Below are 20202 nucleotides of genomic sequence, written 5' to 3'. Positions count from 1 at the left end.
AGTTTTATGTCATCCCATTTTGGCCTCCACTCCCTGCACATTAGGGGCATTTTTTTAGATTATAGACAATATTTTTATAGATAAAAATATACTATTTTATACTTTTATAGATATATTTTATAGATATATACATATACAATTAACCTCTCAGCCCGCACGAATTTGGGATGGGGGTGGGGGAAATCAGAACAAACCGACGTGGTCACAGGGAGAACGTGCAATGTCCACGCACACACAAAACACCCGAGGTCGGGATCGAACCCGGCCGGGTTCTGTGGCGCTGTAAACAGCGGCTCTACGCCTTGCGCCACTGTGAAAGGCAACTGTAATATGGCAAAGCAGGCCAGCGAGTTGGATTGCAAACCCGACATGTCCGCCGATCTATTTTCACGATAAACGCTTCGTTAGTAAACAAAAAGGGAGCAGCGCCGTGGGTATGTTTTTTTAATGTGCTATACAAATAAAATAAAATTGACTTGACTTGACATTTGCTGAACGTGGAACCGACGGAGCGCTTGGCTGACATTTGCCGGCAGCCGAGACCAAATCGACCCAGGAAAGACCAATGCAATGGAAACGATGCAGCATTGAAACTCCGCCAAGGTTAGTGGGGTTCAGGCTGCCGGGTTCAGTGTAATTGACAAACACTGGCCATTCACGCACTAAAGTGCAACATGACATTCGGAACAACAGCGGGAAGAGATAGATACATGTGGAATTCCACAGGCGATTGTTCGCGGCTACATTGTTGCAGTATTTATACAACCACAATGGAGCCATGTTGCAAAATCACAAGGGTGGCACAAACTGATACATCGTGTCCTTACCGTAGATCATCCCCAGGCCAGTTTCGTGGATAAAGCGGAAACGGCGGTGTTTGAACAGCCATATAGTGAGGATGGTGAGTGTCAGCAGCAGGATGAAGAGCAGCAGGTTCGCGCTGTCTTGCCGGTGGCTCTCTTCCGCCTCTTTCTCCGTGGTGATCTCCGCCATGGCGTTGTCTGCCCGGGATCGCCAAACCAAGGCGCCGAACAGCCAGAAGACGGCGAGCAGAAGCTTCTGCAGGCCGGCCATGCGATACACCGAATCGCGGCGGCTGCTGCTGCACTTTGCCGGCTCCATTGCTTCCCCGAGCTGGTCTGTATGTGTAACCTCTGGGATTCAAACGCTGTCAAAACTGCGTAGCGTCGGAGAGAAGGGGGCGGGGAAAGCAAGCAGGAGACACCATTTAGCACAAACCCCGCCTTGCGCTTAAAAAGGAAATGCTTATTCTGATTTATATTTATTTACCTAACGCGCCGTGTCTTTACCCCCCTCATTTATGGATTTTATAATCCACCGTGCTCCAACTGATTATTTTTAAACCACTGCACGCTTCAAATTCACCTTTAACCCAAATAGGAACTGTTTCTCGCTGATGTAACGCTTACATTCTTCCTCTGTGCCACCCCCAGTCCTTTGTTCTTTGGCCCATCTCTGCAACTCAAAACATGCTTGTTTTCTAACTGTTCCCACTTCTCTCTAGATGCTGCCTGGCCTGCTACGTATTCGCAGCATTTATCGGTCCGAAGAAGGGTTTCGACCCGAAAAGTCACCCACTCCTTCTCTCCAGAGATGCTGCCTGTCCCGCTGAGTTACTCCAGCATTTTGTGTCTATCGTCGGTGCAAACCAGCACCCGCAGTTCCTTCCTCGGCATAAAGCATTTATCGCTGTTTTTGTGGACCTGGAGTTCAGCGATTACGAATCAGGGTTTGAAACTAGTTTTAAGCAAAATGCTGTGGAGACTGGAAATCTTAAAATTAGAAATAGAAAACAGGAGAGGTTCAGGCAGTAACTGTGGACAGACAAGCAGAATTAAAGTTTCAAGTGCATGGCCATTCACCAAAACCTATTTAAAAATAGAATTTTAACCCTAAATCGTGTATAGGCCTGTTATGTTGTTGGCAAGGTAAGAATTTCATCATTCCATATGACTGTTGAACAGTCATCATGACTCTAATAATGTATAATTAGATAGTAAAAGCTCAACGTCCACAATTTGCCTTCAATTGATTCAAATCCCAAAACAACTTGAGCATTAGCAGGCAAAAACTGAGAGGAAATAAAATTGGAATGATGGTAAATCTTAGGGTGTTTTAAAATGGCAATGAAAAATTATGATATTGGGAATTCTTATTCACAAGCCGTGGAAGGCGAGATCGTGTGGGTCTAATTAGGAGGTGGGATATGGGGGGGGGGGAGAAATGGAGGATATGTGGAGGGGGTTGAAATGGAGGATATGGGATGTGAGGGGGCATGGAGGGATGGAGGGGGTGGGATGGTGTGGGGGATGGGAGGGTCGGGATATGTTGGGAAAGGAGCGTGGTGGGGATAAGGGGGACAGAAGGGAGATTGGGGTGGGATGGTGGGGATTGGTGTGGGATGGTGGGGAATGGGGCAGGGGCATTGAGAGGGAATGGTTTGTGGGATCAGAGGAAACCACATTAATAGGGAAGGTATTAAAAATGAGGCAAACAACTTTAAACTGGAAATCAACAGAACAGGAGGGTTGATTTCTGTTCTATGGAAGGGAGGGGGGTAATATGTATGCTGGAACTGTAAGCAAAGAGATTGGAAAGGCTTTGATCCAGTTGAATCTTGAATACTGTGCTGTGCCAAGTCAGAAGGTGAGATATTGTTGCATGTGCCTTTGACGAGCTTCATTTGGACAAAGTAGGGTCCAAAGACATAAAGACCAGAGTTGGAGTTGAATGGAGAGTTAAGCTGGAGGACAACAGGAAGCTCTGGACTGCCCTTGATGATGTAGTAGAGTTGTTTGAAGAGGTAACAAATCTAGCAAATAGCAGAAGATGCAGAGGACATATTTTTACAAAAATATTGGGAAAGATTGCGATTAGTCTGGGAAAAAGATTCGTGAAACAAGGATGTAATGTCCCAGGCTGAAGCTTGGGAAAGCACTGGTCAGGCCGCATTTGGAGTATTGTGGGCTCCATATCTGAGGAAGGATGTGCTGGCGTTGGAGAGGGTCCAGAGGAGGTCTACGAGAATGATCCCAGGAATGATTGGGTTAACATATGCTGAGCATTTTACGGCACTGGGACTGTACTCACTGGAGTTTAGAAGGATGAGAGGGGGACCTCATTAAAACTTACCGGAAAGTGAAAGGCCTGGACAGAGTGGATGCGGAGAGGATGTCTCCACTGGTGGGAGAGTCTAGGACCAGAGGCCACAGCCTCAGAATAAAATGACGTACCTTTGGAAAGGAGATGAGGAGGGATTTCTTTAGTCAGTGGGTAATGAATCTGAGGAATTCATTGCCTCAGGAGTCTGTGAAGGCCAAGTCAATGGAGATTTTTAAGGTGGAGATTAATAGATTCTTGATTGATAAGGGTGCCAATGGTTATGGGGAGAAGGCTGGAGATGAGAATGTGGTTGAGGTAAAAATAATCAGCCATGGTAAAATTGATGGGCCTAATGGCCTAATTCTACTCATAGAACTTATGAAAGTAGTAATTAAGCACGGGACCACTCTTTTTGGTGTAGTAGTTGTTTGAAGAGGTGACAAATCTGGCAAATAGCAGAAAATGCAGTGGACATATTTTTACAAGAATATTTGGAAAGATTGGGATTAGTTTGGGAAAAGGAAGATTAGGAAAGTAGGAATTAAGCACAACTTTGACTGGAAATGACAAAGCATGTTCAATAGATCTTTGAGAAGGGGAGGGCCGCAACTCAGTACATAAAATGCTTTAAACGCAAGGATATCCCAGAGTTTAACTAGCTGGTAATGGAAGATACTGCTTTTGCATGCACGGTCTCTGTTTCATAATTTGATTAGTACCTTGAGTAGTATGGGTGTCAGAGGTTATGGGGAGAAGGCAGGAGAATGAGGTTAGGAGGGAGAGATAGATCGACCATGTTTGAGTGGCGGAGTAGACTTGATGGGCCAAATGTTCTAATTCTGCTCCCCTCACTTATGACCTTCTATGAACTGGTAATGGCTCAGAGGGAGAAAGACTTGCCTTACATTTGCCATTCTTGCCCTGTCCCGAGGTATTACAGAATCTGTGAACTTGTTGATTTTCTGCCAAATAAAGTGAACAATTTGAAGGCAGTAAGATGCCTGTAATGGATTGTTTACACTTCAAGAGGGAGAGGTAACCTAACTTCAGAGTCACGAGCATTGCACAAGTAATAAAAAATGAAGATGAGGATGTTTATGGAAAAGGCAGAAAAAGGTCAGTGAATGCAAGATCTTGATAAAGTAATTAGTAGTAATTATTTGTAATAATCATTTTTTTAAAATCTTTTATAATAATTAATAGTCACCTAAATGTGAATCTGCTGTAAAAAAGGGGAAAATTGGGTGATAAAAAAGGAGAGCCAGAATTGTTTTTTAATTTATTTGCTCGTTAGGCGTGGACATTATTGATATTTTTTTCATCGCTTAATGTTCTTGAAGATAATTCATCAACTACATTTGTGAGTCCAGAGTCACATATCAGCCAGAGCAAGTATGTGTGGAACAGACTCGATGGGCCAAATGGCCTAATTCTGCTCCTATGGTTAGTTTAGTTCAGTTGAGAGATCCAGTGCAGAAATAGGCCCTTCGGCCCACCGACTCCGTGCCGACCAGCGATCACCCCGTACACTAGCACTATCCTGCACATACTGGAGACAATTTACCAAAGCCAATTAACCTACAAACCTGTACGTCTTTGGAGCATGGGGGGAAACCGAAGATCTCGGAGAAAAAAACCCATGCGGTCACGGGGAGAGCGTACAAACTCTGTACAGACAGCACCCGAGGTCAGGATCGAACCCGGTAGACAGCAGCTGTAAGGCAGCAGCTCTACCGCTGCACCACTGTGCCACCCAACTTTATATCAAAATACAAGTGTTCTATTTCTGAAAGGAGGAGGGTTTTGTGAGGGTTCCTGAAAGATGTCACGAAGCTCAGACCCAACAAATCGCCCGTTTCATGACCTTAGTTAAGGAAATGTAATTCCAGATTTATTTAATTACTCTAATTGAATTCCTCCAGTTACCATGGTGGCATTCAAACCCGTGTCTCTAAATCGATGGACCACAACACTGTCTACTCATTCAGTAACCTAACCACTGCACTGCTGATGTTAAAGTTATGTAGAAACAAAGAACTGCAAATGCAGGTTTATATACAAAAGGACACACAAAGTGCTGGAATAGGTGACGTTTTGAGCCTGGACCCTTCTTCAGACCTATCCATGTTCTCCTGAGATGCTGCCTGACCTGCTGAATTACTCCAGCACTTCGTGTCCTTTAAGGTTATGTAGTTCAGGTTCACAATACAATAAAATTGCACCTTGTGGCAAAGTCTTTAAGATAATATTAATGGAATACTGGGTCTAATGGGAACAATTATTGATATAATCTTTGTCAGATTAGAGTAGAGTACAAGATGTACTTGGACTTCACATTATAGCAAAGCTAATAAGGCAAAACAGACATACTGGGATTTCACTTGCAATGAGAAGATATGATTTTTCAAAAAAGAAACAGACATTTCACAATGGATGTGGACAATTGCTGTGAAACACAAAGTTATGGAGTAAACTCAGTGGGTCAGGCAGCATCTGTGGAAGGTCATTTGCTGCGTTGCTTAAAAACATGATGGTCTCGGATAGCATTTGTGGAAACAAACTTATTGATACTGATTGATGGGTTAAAAATACGGGGATGTAAATAGGAGACTTTATAGAGAAAAGAAAAGCTGCCGTTTCAAATAAATATGTAAAATAACTCGGCGGGTCAGGCAGCATCACTGGAGGATACAGATCAATAGTCAATAGTCGTCAGAGGGGCTCTGACCCAAAACCACCTATTCATGTTCTTCCAGCACTTTGTGTCTTTTTTTTGTAAACCAGCATCTGCAGTCCCTTATGTCTACAAAGTTACTATATAAATAGCTTCTGAGATGTCCAAAGGTGTATTCATATATCATATCATATATAATACAGCCGAAAACAGGCCTTTTCGGCCCTCCAAGTCCGTGCCGCCCAGCGATCCCCGTACATTAACACTATCCTACACAATTTAGGGACAATTTTTACATTTACCCAGCCAATTAACCTACATACCTGTACGTCTTTGGAGTGTGGGAGGAAACCGAAGATCTCGGAGAAAACCCACGCAGGTCACGGGGAGAACGTACAAACTCCTTACAGTGCAGCACCCGTAGTCAGGATCGAACCTGAGTCTCCGGCGCTGCATTCGCTGTAAAGCAGCAACTCTACCGCTGCGCTACCGTGCCGATGTCCAAAGGTGTATTGTGACCAAGGTGGACATAGCATGCTCCTACAATGTGCTAAGACCAAATAATCTGGGACGTTATGAGGTGTTGACTGAGAGCTGAATTGCTGTGAAACATTGACTGTCATGGAGAAAATATCAAGGGAACTTCCTTTTGGAGAATGGAACATCTCACACAAAAGACACCACATCTGACAGCAAAAAAACCCCCAAAATGCTGGAGGTACTCAGCAGGCCAAGCAGTTTAGTTTAGTTTAGAGATACAGGAAATGGGCCCTTTGGCCCACTGTCCATGCCGACTAACAATCCCCAGACACTAGCACTATCCTACACACACTAGGGACAGTTTACAATTTTACCAAAACCAAATTAACCTACGAACCTGTATGTCTTTGGAACGTGGGAGGAAACCGGAGCATCCGGAGAAAACCCACGCGGTCACAGGGAGAACGTACAAACTCCGTGCAGACAGCACCAGTAGTCCGGATCGAACCCTGTAAGGAATCTGGCGCTGTAAGGTAACAACTTTACCACTGCGCCACCGTGCCGTCTCTGTGGATGGGAAATGGAAATGTACAGACAGTTTTAAGTCGAGACCCTTCCTCCTCTGTCCATTTCTCTTCACAGATGCTACCTGGCCTGTAGAATTCCTCCAGCACGATGACTCTGAATTCCAGCATCTGCAGTCTCTTATGTCTCCAACACACCTGACAGTACAGTTCTGCACTGCATGAGCCCCAGCATAGACAGTTGTGCTCAAGTTTCTGAAATGGGTTCGTGTGTTTTTACGACCTTCGGATTCCATGCCACGTGGCTGGTGATTAGTGGGTTTAAAGTGAGGAAACGTAACTGGGGCATGGCTGACTCACCGAAAGATTTTGAATAGATTGAAAGATTAAGAGAAACAGATAGGATTGTAAGTCGGGTGAATGCACTACAGGAGTGAGTGATTGAGTAAAGACACTGTACTAACATTGATAGGCTTCAAAGGAATGATAAACGTGGGAACAAAATGGGCAAATTAAGTTGGAGAAGAAGACACAGAGTGTTGGCTCAGGCAGCATCTCTGGAGAGCTTCCACAATTCTCCAAGACCTCAAGAAATTGCAGAGAATTGTGGACGCAGCCCAGACCGTCACACAAACCAATCTTCCATTGACATACTTCACGCTGTCTCGGAAAGGCCACCAGCATAACCAAGGATGAGTCTCACCCCGGTCACTCCCTCTTCTCCTCTCTTCCATCAGGCAAGATGTACAGGAGTGTGAAAACGCACATTCCAGATTCAGTAACAGTTTATTCCCAGCTGTTATCAGGCAACTTAACCATCTGACCAACAACTCGAGAGCGGTCATGAGATACTATCTACCTCATTGAAGACCCTCACACTATTTTTAATCGGACTTTACCTGGCACTAAACGATATTCCCTTTATCATGGATCTGTACACTGGATGGCTCAATTGTAATCATGTATAGTCTTTCCGCTGACTGGTTAGCACGTAACACAAAGCTTTTCACTGTACCTTGGTACATGCGAGAATAAACTAAACGGAACTAGTGCTGTCGGGGAGGATTTAAACTAATGTGGCAGGGGGATGGGAGCTGGAGCAGAGAGACAGAGGGGTGTAAAATGAGGGTAGAAGCAACAGGTAGCAAGGTGAAAAGTAAAAGTGGCAGGCAGACAAATCCAGGGCAAAAATCAAAAAGGGCCACTTTTCAACATAATCGTACAAGGGGTAAGAGAGTTGTAAAAACAAGCCTGAAGGCTTTGTGTCTCAATGCAAGGAGTATACGTAATAAGGTGGATGAATTAAATGTGGAGATAGTTATTAATGATTATGATATAGTTGGGATTACGGAGACATGGCTCCAGGGTGACCAAGGCTGGGAGCTCAACATCCAGGGATATTCTACATTCAGGCGGGATAGACAGAAAGGAAAAGGAGGTGGGGTAGCGTTACTGGTTAGAGAGGAGATTAAAGCAGTGGAAAGGAAGGACATTAGCTTGGAGGAAGTAGAATCGATATGGGTAGAGCTACGAAACACTAAGGGGCAGAAAACGCTAGTGGGAGTTGTGTACAGGCCACCTAACAGCAGTAGGGAGGTTGGGGATGGCATCAAGCAGGAAATTAGAAATGCATGCACTAAAGGCGCAGCAGTTATAATGGGTGACTTCAATCTACATATAGATTGGGTGAACCAAACTGGCAGGGGTGCTGAGGAAGAGGATTTCTTGGAATGTTTGAGAGATGGTTTTCTAAACCAACATGTCGAGGAACCAACGAGAGAACAGGCCATTCTAGACTGGGTATTGAGTAATGAGGAAGGGTTAGTTAGCACTCTTGTTGTGCGAGGCCCCTTGGGCAAGAGTGATCATAATATGGTAGAGTTCTTCATTAGGATGGAGAGTGACAAAGTCGATACAGAAACAAGTGTTCTGAACTTAAAGAAAGATAACTTTGAGGGTATGAGGCGTGAATTGTCCAAGATAGACTGGCGATTGATGCTGAAAGGGTTGACGGTGGACATGCAATGGAAGGCATTTAAAGGTCGCATGGATGAACTACAACAAGTGTTCATCCCAGTTTGGCAAAAGAACAAACCAGGAAAGGTAGTGCATCCGTGGCTAACAAGGGAAATCAAGGATAGTATTAAAACAAAAGATGAAGCATACAGATTAGCCAGAAAAAGTAGCATACCAGAGGACCAGAGAAATTCAGAGTCCAGCAGAGGAGGAAAGGGAAAATAGATTATGAGGGAAAACTGGCAAGGAACATAAAAACAGACTGCAAAAGCTTTTATAAATATGTCAAGAGAAAAAGATTAGTTAAGGCAAATGTAGGTCCCTTGCAGCCGGAAACAGGTGAATTGATCATAGGGAACAAGGAGATGGCAGACCAATTGAACAAATACTTTGGTTCTGTCTTCACTAAGGAAGACATAAACCGTCTGCCGGAAATAGCGGGGGACCGGGGGTCTAAAGAGATGGAGGAACTGAGGGAAATCCAGGTTAGTCGGGAAGTGGTGTTAGGTAAATTAAATGGATTAAAGGCAGATAAATCCCCAGGGCCAGATAGGCTGCATCCCAGAGTGCTTAAGGAAGTAGCCTCAGAAATAGTGGATGCATTAGTGATAATTTTTCAAAACTCTTTAGATTCTGGAGTAGTTCCTGAGGACTGGAGGGTAGCTAATGTAATCCCACTTTTTAAAAAGGGAGGGAGAGAGAAAACGGGGAATTATAGACCAGTTAGCCTAACATCGGTAGTGGGGAAAATGCTAGAGTCAGTTATTAAAGATGTGATAGCATTACATTTGGAAAGTGGAGAAATCATCGGACAAAGTCAGCATGGATTTACCAAAGGCAAATCATGTCTGACGAATCTTATAGAATTTTTCGAGGATGTAACTAGTAGAGTGGATAAGGGAGAACCAGTCGATGTGTTATATCTGGACTTTCAGAAGGCCTTCGACAAGGTCCCACATAGGAGATTGGTGTACAAACTTAAAGCACACGGTATTGAGGGTTCAGTGTTGAGGTGGATAGAAAATTGGTTGGCGGACAGGAAGCAAAGAGTAGGAATAAACGGGTCCTTTTCGGAATGGCAGGCAGTGACTAGTGGGGTACCGCAAGGCTCAGTGCTGGGACCCCAGTTATTTACAGTGTATATTAATGATTTGGACGAGGGAATTGAATGCAACATCTCTAAGTTTGCGGATGACACGAAGCTGGGTGGCAGTGTTAGCTGCGAGGAGGATGCTAGGAGGCTGCAGAGTGACTTGGATAGATTAGGCGAGTGGGCAAATGCATGGCAGATGCAATATAATGTGGATAAATGTGAGGTTATCCACTTTGGCGGCAAGAACAGGAAAGCAGAGTATTACCTGAATGGTGACCGATTGGGAGAAGGGGAGATGCAACGTGACCTGGGTGTCATGGTGCACCAGTCATTGAAAGCAAGCATGCAGGTGCAGCAGGCAGTGAAGAAAGCAAATGGTATGTTGGCATTCATAGCAAGAGGATTTGAGTTTAGGAGCAGGGAGGTTCTGCTGCAGTTGTACAGGGCCTTGGTGAGACCGCACCTGGAGTATTGTGTGCAGTTTTGGTCTCCTAACCTGAGGAAAGACGTTCTTGCCTTAGAGGGAGTACAGAGAAGGTTCACCAGATTGATCCCTGGGATGGCGGGACTTACATATGAGGAAAGACTAGATAGACTGGGCTTGTACTCGCTGGAATTTAGAAGACTGAGGGGGGATCTTATAGAAACATATAAAATTCTTAAGGGGTTGGAGAGGCTAGATGCGGGAAAATTGTTCCCGATGTTGGGGGAGTCCAGAACCAGGGGTCACAGCTTAAGGATAAGGGGGAAGTCTTTTAGGACCGAGATGAGAAAACATTTCTTCACACAGAGTGGTGAGTCTGTGGAATTCTCTGCCACAGAAGGTAGTTGAGGCCAGTTCATTGGCTATATTTAAGAGGGAGTTAGATGTGGCCCTTTTTGCTAAAGGGATCAGGGGGTATGGAGAGAAGGCAGGTACAGGCTACTGAGCTGAATGATCAGCCATGATCATATTGAATGGCGATGCAGGCTCGAAGGGCCGAATGGCCTACTCCTGCACCTATTTAAAAAAAACAAAAAAACTTGGATAGGTAACATTTTGGGTCCTTCTGTCCGTCTTGGCACATTATGTTAGTGGGTGTGGGGAAGGTTGGGGAGCATAAGATTATGAATACTGTTTGTGTTAAGGATAATCAACATATTCCCAAATGATGATTTTATATAAAATGAAGTTTTTTAATCAGTGGGAGATAGAAATATATATATATATATATATATATATATATATACACATACATATACACACACACACACAGACTTCTAACATTTCACAGAAGACAAAATGAAACTGATGACAAGTAAAGGATTTAGTTTAATTTAGAGATACAACATGGAAACAGGCCCTTCGGCCCACCAAGTCTGCACCAACCAACAACTAGTTCCATCCTAAAACACAAAGGACAATTTTCAGAAGCCAATTAACCTGCAAACCAGCACATCTTTGGAATGTGAATGGAAACCAGAGCACCCGGAGGAAACCCATGCAGGGAGAACCCACAGGGAGAATGAGCAAACTCCGTACAGACAGCACCGAACTCTGATCAGGATCAGGATCGAACCCAGGTCTCTAGCGTTGTAAGGCAGCAACTCTACCGCTGCTCTATGGTGCCGCCCACCTAACATAGTGTCTGATATCTGAGAAAAGAACAACATGATATCATGGCTGTATTCTGAGGGTTAATTCAACACGAAATATAAGTAAGACACAAAGTGTTGGAGGAACTCAGCAGGTCAGGCAACATCTATGGAAGGAATGGACAGATGATATTTCAGATTGGGACCCATCTTAAGACCGATTATTGGTGAGCTCCTTCAGCACTTTACGTTTTGCTCAAGTTTCCAGCATCTACGGTTCCTTTTGCCTCCATATCAAGCTGTCTGTCTCCATCAGCACAGCCGATGGTTGGAATCTATCAACCAAAATTCACCACTGGTAAATAATTTTATTTCGTCAGAGGTTGGTGAATCTGTGGAATTCATTGCCATAAACGGCCAAGTCAATGGATATTTGTAAGGTGGAGATTGACGGATTCTCGATTAGTAAGTGTGCCAGTGGCTATGGGGAGAAGGCAGGAGAATAGTGTTGAGAGAGAAAGATAGATCACCCATGATTGAATGTAGACTTGTTGGGTCGAATGGCCTAATTTTGCTCTTAGAACTTATGAACAAAAGTTATCTCTGTTCTGTCAACGGTTGAGTTTGAAGAAAGGTCCCGACCCAAAACACACAGTTTACGAATAAGGGGTAGGCCATTTAGAACTGAGATGAGGAAAAACTTTTTCAGTCAGAGAGTTGTGAATCTGTGGAATTCTCTGCCTCAGACGGCAGTGGAGGCCAATTCTCTGAATGCATTCAAGAGAGAGCTGGATAGAGCTCTTATGGATAGCGGAGTCAGGGGGTATGGGGAGAAGGCAGGAACGGGGTATTGATTGAGAATGATCAGCCATGATCACATTGAATGGCGGTGCTGGCTCGAAGGGCCGAATGGCCTCCTCCTGCATCTATTGTCTATCACCTATCCACCTTCTCCAGGAATGCTGCCTGACCTGTTGAGTTACTCCAGCTCTCAGTGTCTTTTTTTGGCCAAAGATAATGTTTGGCAATAATCACTGTTGTGGTTGCAAGAATGGGAATTTCCTAAAAAATACCATTCTGAAACAATATAATTTAAAACCTGCACAAGGAAGAGTCCAGGCAAACTGAGGAAGCCAAATATTGACTTTATTTTTAAATTCTCCTTTTTTCCCCCATTTCCTCCAAATTTATCTTTTCTTTTTGTTATAGAATTAGAAGAGTATTTTGCATTTATTAGAACATTGAATGAACAATTGTCAATGCATTGCGGTCTGTTGTCAACATCTTGAAACCTCTTGTAGTACATATGGATGTCAATTTTAAGTTGTGGCTTTCCGATTTGAAATCAATCCATATTAATTAATTATTACTGTCCAAGTCTTGTTGCCAAAACATTCCTATTTTAATTTCATTCACCTCAGGGGATCCATTTCTGAACACCAAAGTGAGATGGAGCCTGGTGGTTACTCTACCATTCTAATTTGATTATTTTTAAAATAATTTCAAAGTAAATTGGGCAGCACAGTAGAGTTGCTGTCTTCCAGCTCCAGAGAGCCTCGACCACGGGTGCTGTCTGTAGGGAGTTTGTACGTTCTCCCTGGAACCATGTGGGTTTTCTCCGGGTGCTCCGATTTCCTCGCACACTCAAAAGACGTACAGGTTTGTAGATTAATTGACATTGGTAAAATTGTAAATTGGCCCTAGTGTGTAGGATAGAGATTCTACAGGGTGATTACCGGTCGGCGTGGACTCGGTGGGCCAAAGCACCGGTTTCCATTTGGGCTGTATCTCTAAACTAAACTAAACAAATTAATTGTCAGTGAGGGAACAAGATGGGGGGGGGGGGGAAATCGGAGCAGGGACTCCAATTAAGGATTTGGGGGTGGGAAGGAGAATATTGTTAAGAGGATCTGATCTTTAGGTGATGTGAAATGAGAGTTCAGGAGACTCAATCAAATTTTTGGATGACTTACTAAAAGATTCACATATTAATTCAATATCTATATGTGCTCTGAAAGAAAATATCCTGCGACAGTTTACAGATAGATATAACATTGATCTTAAAACTTGTATAAAAATTTTCACTCCAAAAAATTAAAATAATGATCTTTTTAAATGACAAGTTCTTAAAGCCACAAATGAAAGAATGAAGTTCTTTTGCAATTACTACATCAACTGAATGACAATGAATACATAGTAGGTCTTTACGTAATAGTTTAGTAGAAAGAGCTGTGGGTTGCTGGATCATCAGTCAGCGATAGAGTTGCTGCCTTACAGTGCTTGCAAACCCGGAGTCCCGGGTTCAATCCCGACTAAGGGTGCTCTCTGTACGGAGTTTGTAGGTTCTCCCTGTGACCGCTTAGGTTTTCTCCGAGTTCTTCGTTTTTCTCCCACACTCCAAAGACGTACAGGTTTGTAGGTGAATTGGCTTGGTATAAGTGTAAATTGTCCCTAGTATGTGTAGGATAGAGCTAATGTGCAGGAATCGCTGGTCGGTGCGGATTCGGTGGGCTGAAGGGCCTGTTTCAGCGCTCTAACTAAACTAAACAAATAGAGCCTGGTGTCACATACAAGCCAGGCAAGAATGGAAGATGTGTTTCCTTCCATAAGACACGACAGTAGGACAAATGAGAATCCCATAATTATTCATGTGTTAGTTCCTCTATGAAACTGCACCCTGAGGCTTTGTTTAGGTTTGGTTTACGTTTAATATTATCGTGTACCAAGGTACAGTGAAAAGCTTTGTTTTGCATGCTCTCCAATCAGATCAGATAATATCATACATAAATGCAATCAAGTCAATTCAGTTTCAGTTTAGTTTATTGTCACCTGTACCGAGGAACAGTGAAAAGCTTTTGTTGTGTGCTAACCAGTCAGCAGAAAGACAATACACGATTACCACCATTGAGCCATTCACAGTGTACAGATACAGGATAAAGGAATAACGTTTAGTGCAAGATAAAGATAGTAAAGTCCGATCAAATATAGTCTTAGGGTCACCATTAGTAGAAAGTAGTTCAGGACGGCTCTCCAGTTGCGGTAGGATGGGTCAGTTGCCTGATAACAGCTGCGAAGAAACAGTCCCTGAATCTGGAGGTGTGCGTTTTCACACTTCTGTACCTTTTGTGTAATGGGAGAGGGGAGAAGAGGGAATCGCCAGGCTGCGACTCATCCTTGATTATGCTGCAGTCAAACTCAAATAGAATAGGTAGAGAAAAGGGGAATATACAGAGGCAGAATATAGTTTTTAGCATTGTAAAGCATCAGTTCCATAGATAAAGTCCAATATTGGCAATGAGTAGCAATAAATCTTATGATAGGACCTTAGCTTGGTTTGGAATAGCTCCATCCAAAACGGACGAAATTTCTGCAGGCTGATAACAGAGGGGAAGAAGCTGTTCCCGAGTCTGGTGGTTCACTCTTTCTGCATCTTCTGCAGGAAGGAATGACCGGGTCGGGACAAGTCTTTGATTATATCTCTTGCTTTGGACCACAACCACATACAAAGCTACCTTTTCCCCTTTTATCCTAACTCACATGTTCCTCAGTATCCTATTCTATCATTGGTAGAATGTAATATCGTAACCATCTATCAATAAAAGCAGGATTTTTCATTCGCGAAATGGTGTACATAGTTATGTGTTATTTCTATGTACACTCTCCATGACCCAAACCACTACAGCTTCTGAGGAATTTAAATTAACTAAAAGAAATCTGGAATAAAAAGCTGGTTAGTCGTGGTGAACATGAATAATCATAAAATTTTCATTTGGTTCACTGTTGTGTTCTCCTTCGACACAAAGAGCAAAGAGGTCCTTCTGCAGTAGGAGTAAAGAGGTCCTTCTGCAGTTGTACAGGGCCCTAGTGAGACCGCACCTGGAGTACTGTGTGCAGTTTTGGTCTCCAAATTTGAAGAAGGATATTCTTGCTATTGAGGGCGTGCAGCGTAGGTTTACTAGGTTAATTCCCGGAATGGCGGGACTGTCATATGTTGAAAGACTGGAGCGACTAGGTTTGTATACACTGGAATTTAGAAGGATGAGAGGGGATCTTATCGAAACGTATAAGATTATTAAGGGGTTGGACATGTTAGAGGCAGGAAACATGTTCCCAATGTTGGGGGAGTCCAGAACCTGGGGCCACAGTTTAAGAATAAGGGGTAGGCCGTTTAGAACAGAGATGAGGAAAAACTTTTTTAGTCAGAGTTGTGAATCTGTGGAATTCTCTGCCTCAGAGGGCAGTGGAGGCCAATTCTCTGAATACATTCAAGAGAGAGCTAGATAGAGCTCTTAAGGATAGCGGAGTCAGGGGGTATGGGGAGAAAGCAGGAACAGGGTACTGATTGAGAATGATCAGCCATGATCACATTGAATGGCGGTGCTGGCTCGAAGGGCCGAATGGCCTACTCCTGCACCTATTGTCTATTGTTATCCTTTCTTCACTGGCTCATATGTGACTTCAGCTCTACTTGTTCTCTGTGATTGTCCAGCAAACCACTGCTCTTTGTATTAAAATACTAGTTAAAAACAACCCCTAGTCATTTATAATCATGTCTTCAACTCACTACCCAACACAACACAAGTTACCTCTTGTCACGTTTCTCCTGATTCACAGCTGGGAAGATCTTTGGGAAGATCCTTTTTAAGAAAAGCTGCAAAAAAAAGTTAAACTTGTCAAAAAATCGTTCTTTGTTTCACTGTGCCCACCTTCTCAATCATAATCCCCCTCTTTCAAAAATGTTTAAACAGTGAAAGATTCGGAAATGTTGTTATTGGAATGACCAAGGGTGTTCTACATAAGTGCAACCTAAACCATAAGTACAAGACTACATGTAATTTTTGACGCCCTTGATTTGTAAGGGAGTCAAAGGTTTAGGGGTGAAGGCAGGAGAATGGGGTTGAGAGGGAAAAGTAGATCAGTCATGATCGAATGGCAGAGTAGACTCAGTGGGCCGAATGGCCTAATTCTGCTCCTATGTCTTATGGTCTGACAAGTTAGTAAAATGAGACATGTAGATGCAGCCTGTCTATGACAAATGCTATGTTGACCGTACCAAAATATTGTGTACAATGCTGGTCATTACCTGAAAAAGGATATGGTTCTATTGAGGGAATATCGCAAAGATTCACCAGTCTGTGTTTGCTTGGATGTTAGTTGGAGAGAGACTGAGTAGGTTGGAGCTGTGCTCTGTACCATTTAGAAGAATGTGCAGTAATCATATTGAAATATAGAAAATACTTAAGAGGTTCGACATGATAGATACAAAATTAGTTATGGAGTAAGTTTCCTTACGCTAAACTCAGTTTCAGTTTAGTTTATTGCCACATGAACCAAGATACAGTGATTAGCTTTTGTTGTGTGCTCATCAGTCAGCGGAAAGGCAATGCATGATTACAATCGAGCATTTTGCAGTGTATAGATACTCGATAGACAATAGGTGCAGGAGTAGGCCATTCGGCCCTTTGAGCCAGCACCACCATTCAATGTGATCATGGCTGATCATTCTCAATCAGTACCTCGTTCATGCCTTCTCCCCATACCCCCTGACTCCGCTATCCTTAAGAGCTCTATCTAGCTCTCTCTTGAATGCATTCAGAGAATTAGCCTCCACTGCCTTCTGAGGCAGAGAATTCCACAGATTTACAACTCTCTGACTGAAAAAGTTTTTCCTCATCTCCGTTCTAAATGGCCTACCTCTTATTCTTAAACTGTGGCCCCTAGTTCTGGACTCCCCCAACATTGGGAACATGTTTCCTGCCTCTAACATGTCCAACCCCTTAATAATCTTATATGTTTCGATAAGATCCCCTCTCATCCTTCTAAATTGCAGTGTATACAAGCCGAGTCGCTCCAGTCTTTCAACATATGATAGTCCCACCATTCCGGGAATCAACCTAGTAAACCTACGCTGCATGCCCTCAATAGCAAGAATATCCTTCTTCAAATTTGGAGACCAAAACTGCACACAGTACTCAAGGTGCGGTCTTACTAGGGCCCTGTACAACTGCAGAAGGACTTCTTTGCTCGATAAGGGAATAACATTTTGTGCAAGGTAAAGCCAGTAAAGTCCAATCAAAGATAGTCAGCGGGTCATCAATGAGGTAGACAGTAGCTCAGGACTGCTCTCTCTTTGTGGTATGATGATTCAGTTGCCTGATTCAGCGGCTAAGGACAAAGAATTACAAGCCATAACCTCAAGAGAGACCGCTGAAGAGAGAAATTCGGAAAAATTATTTCACTCCGAAGATGAAATCTTTGATTCATTTAGAAGCATTTAGTTCTGAATCAAAATATTGAAATTTGATTTGATACCTGCAAAATAAAAGAGCTGCAATCTCCAAGGCAGCATTAAAAGATGGCTGAATTGTTGAAACCTAGTCTTTTATGCTGGATTTTTAAAAAAAATTACCAAGGTAATTCAAAGAAGAACAATAATTGTTCATAATTATTTTTGTTATTCTGCATTGAATGACCAGAAAATATTCAGTTTTGTAAATAACTGTAAAGTTTGAGTTTCACAAATTTTCACCTGGATTAGACATAACCTATGTACAGATCCTCTGTAATAGATTATCCCTAATTGTTTAAAATTGTCAATATAAAGCACCATGTCAACCATTTGTTTCCTACATGACAAGAGCTGTGAAAAGTAAAGTGCTTTCCAGAACGTGAATTGTTTTGGGACATCATGAGAGGGACTATATAAATGCAAGCATTTTTTTAAATGTAGAAAGCATTTTACCAGGATGCATCACAGCTTGGTTTGGAAACAGCTCCATTCAAGACTACAAGAAATTGCAGCGAATTATGGACACAGCCCAGACTATCACACAAACCAACCTCTCTTCCATTGACTCCATTTATGCTTCAAGCTGCCTTGGCAAGGCCAACAGCATAATCACACCCTGGCCACTCCCTCTTCTCCCCACTCCCATAGGCAAAAGGTAAAGAAGTGTGAAAATGCACACCTCCAGACTCGGGGACAGTTTCTTCCCTGCTGTTACCAGGCAACTGAATCACCCTACCACAACCAGAGAGCAGTCCTGAACGACTATCTACCTCATTGGTGATCCTTGATTGGACTTTGCTGGCTTTACCTTGCACTAAATGTTATTCCCTTATCATGTATCGATACACTGTAAATGGCTCGATTGTAATTATGTATTGTCTTGCCAATGATTGGATAGCACGCAACAAAAGGCTTTTCACTGTACCTCACTACACGTGACAATAAACGAAACTAAAAAAGGGTACGTCACCAAACACCAGAGTTATCAGCCAATAATAATTTCCTTTGAAAGGGGCAGAACCAGTTCATTTAAGCAATAGAAAAAATATATATTAAGCATTATTAACATCAACCTGCACGATTGTTCTTTTTCCAGAAACACTTAGTCAAGGGGGTTTTATTGTCATATGTCCCAGAGAACAATGAAATTCTTACTTACAGCAGCACAACAGAATATGTAAACATAGTACTTTGAATACAATATAAATGAGAAAAGGTTCAGTGTGTGTTTATATACACACAACCATATATAAACACACAAAAACATGTATAGACATATAAATACAAACACATACACATTTATTTGCACATATATATACACGCACACACATACAGAAACACACGTATATATAATATATAGACAGTGTAGGAAAGAACTGCAGATGCTGGTTTAAATCGAAGATAGACCCAAAATGCTGGAGTAACTCAGCAGGTCAGGCAACATCTCTGGAGAAAAGAAATATATATATATATATATAAAGAAATATATAAAAACAAACAAACAATAATAGTGCAAAAACACAAACAATTCACCCAAGTCTATGTAGTTTAGAGCCAATTTGGAGGTTGTTGTGTTTAATAGCCTGAAGGGTGGGGGGAGGGGAGGGGGGCTATTCCTGAACCTGACCTTGGGCAGGCATCCAGAGGCGTTGTCATTGTTCTGGACAGGCGTAGATACCAAAACACCAAGCAAGACCTAACACATTTTGTTTTTACCCCAAATATATTATTACACCCTCCAGATTTCATCGATTCTTAATTGCCAATTAAGAATTAGTGGTCTAATTAGTTAAAACTATGCCTCCTTGAAAAAAGAAAAAAAATCAGGTGTTAATGAAAGGAAAAAATATATAGATGACTGTAACCCAGTCGCCCTGGCGCTTGTTACCCTTTCGTGTTGCACTTTCTGCCTGGGACAACATTCCATGAACCCACGCCTTCGGTGGAGAACTCATCCGTCTTGTGATTGGCAGAACCCAAATGAGACGCGCTCTCCAATTGGACGACTTGTCGTTCCGGTGCGTTCCGCTGTGATTGGAAGCCCATCGCCGATTGGTCGGTCGATACTTCCGGTCGGCTGCACCCCCACCGATGATTGGTTCCCAGAGCCCTCTTTTGTCCCATTGGCTGCAACGTTTCCCGTTCTGATCTGCCATTGGTCAAACCGCTGCCAAAAAGTTACATGAAGGAAAAATAATTAATTTTAACATAATTTTTTTCAGTTTTTAAAAGTAGGTAAAATCATTGATTTTAATATGTGATAAAATAATAAGTTTTTTTAAAAAAACGATTAAAAAATAAGATAAAATAAGGAACTGCAGATGCTAGAATCTTCAGCAAAATAAAAACTTCAAAATGTTAGAATAACTCAGTCCACAGATGCACCTGACCCTCTGACTTACTTACTTCTGCACTTTTGTTTTACATG

At 42.6% G+C, this 20202-nt stretch overlaps 1 protein-coding gene across 1 annotated transcript in view; it reads right to left on the bottom strand.

The window, feature by feature from the left end:
• The window catches only part of slc9a7 (solute carrier family 9 member 7), a 159857-nt gene extending 140194 nt beyond the window's left edge, over nt 1-19663 (bottom strand). Inside the window, exons 1-4 of the mRNA XM_078402083.1 lie at nt 19402-19663; nt 16072-16136; nt 6675-6844; nt 828-1177 (exon numbers count right to left, since the gene is read on the bottom strand). Coding sequence (XP_078258209.1) covers nt 828-1122 — 295 coding nt within the window. The 5' untranslated portion in view covers nt 1123-1177; nt 6675-6844; nt 16072-16136; nt 19402-19663. The remainder of the gene's footprint in view (nt 1-827; nt 1178-6674; nt 6845-16071; nt 16137-19401) is intronic.
• Between the last annotated feature and the right edge of the window lie 539 nt (nt 19664-20202).

The sequence above is a fragment of the Rhinoraja longicauda genome, chromosome 7 (assembly GCF_053455715.1).
Source record: "Rhinoraja longicauda isolate Sanriku21f chromosome 7, sRhiLon1.1, whole genome shotgun sequence".
NCBI classification, from domain to species: Eukaryota; Metazoa; Chordata; class Chondrichthyes; order Rajiformes; family Arhynchobatidae; genus Rhinoraja; species Rhinoraja longicauda.
Note: the sequence above shows the minus strand (reverse complement) of the source record. Positions and strands in the feature narration are given on the sequence as shown.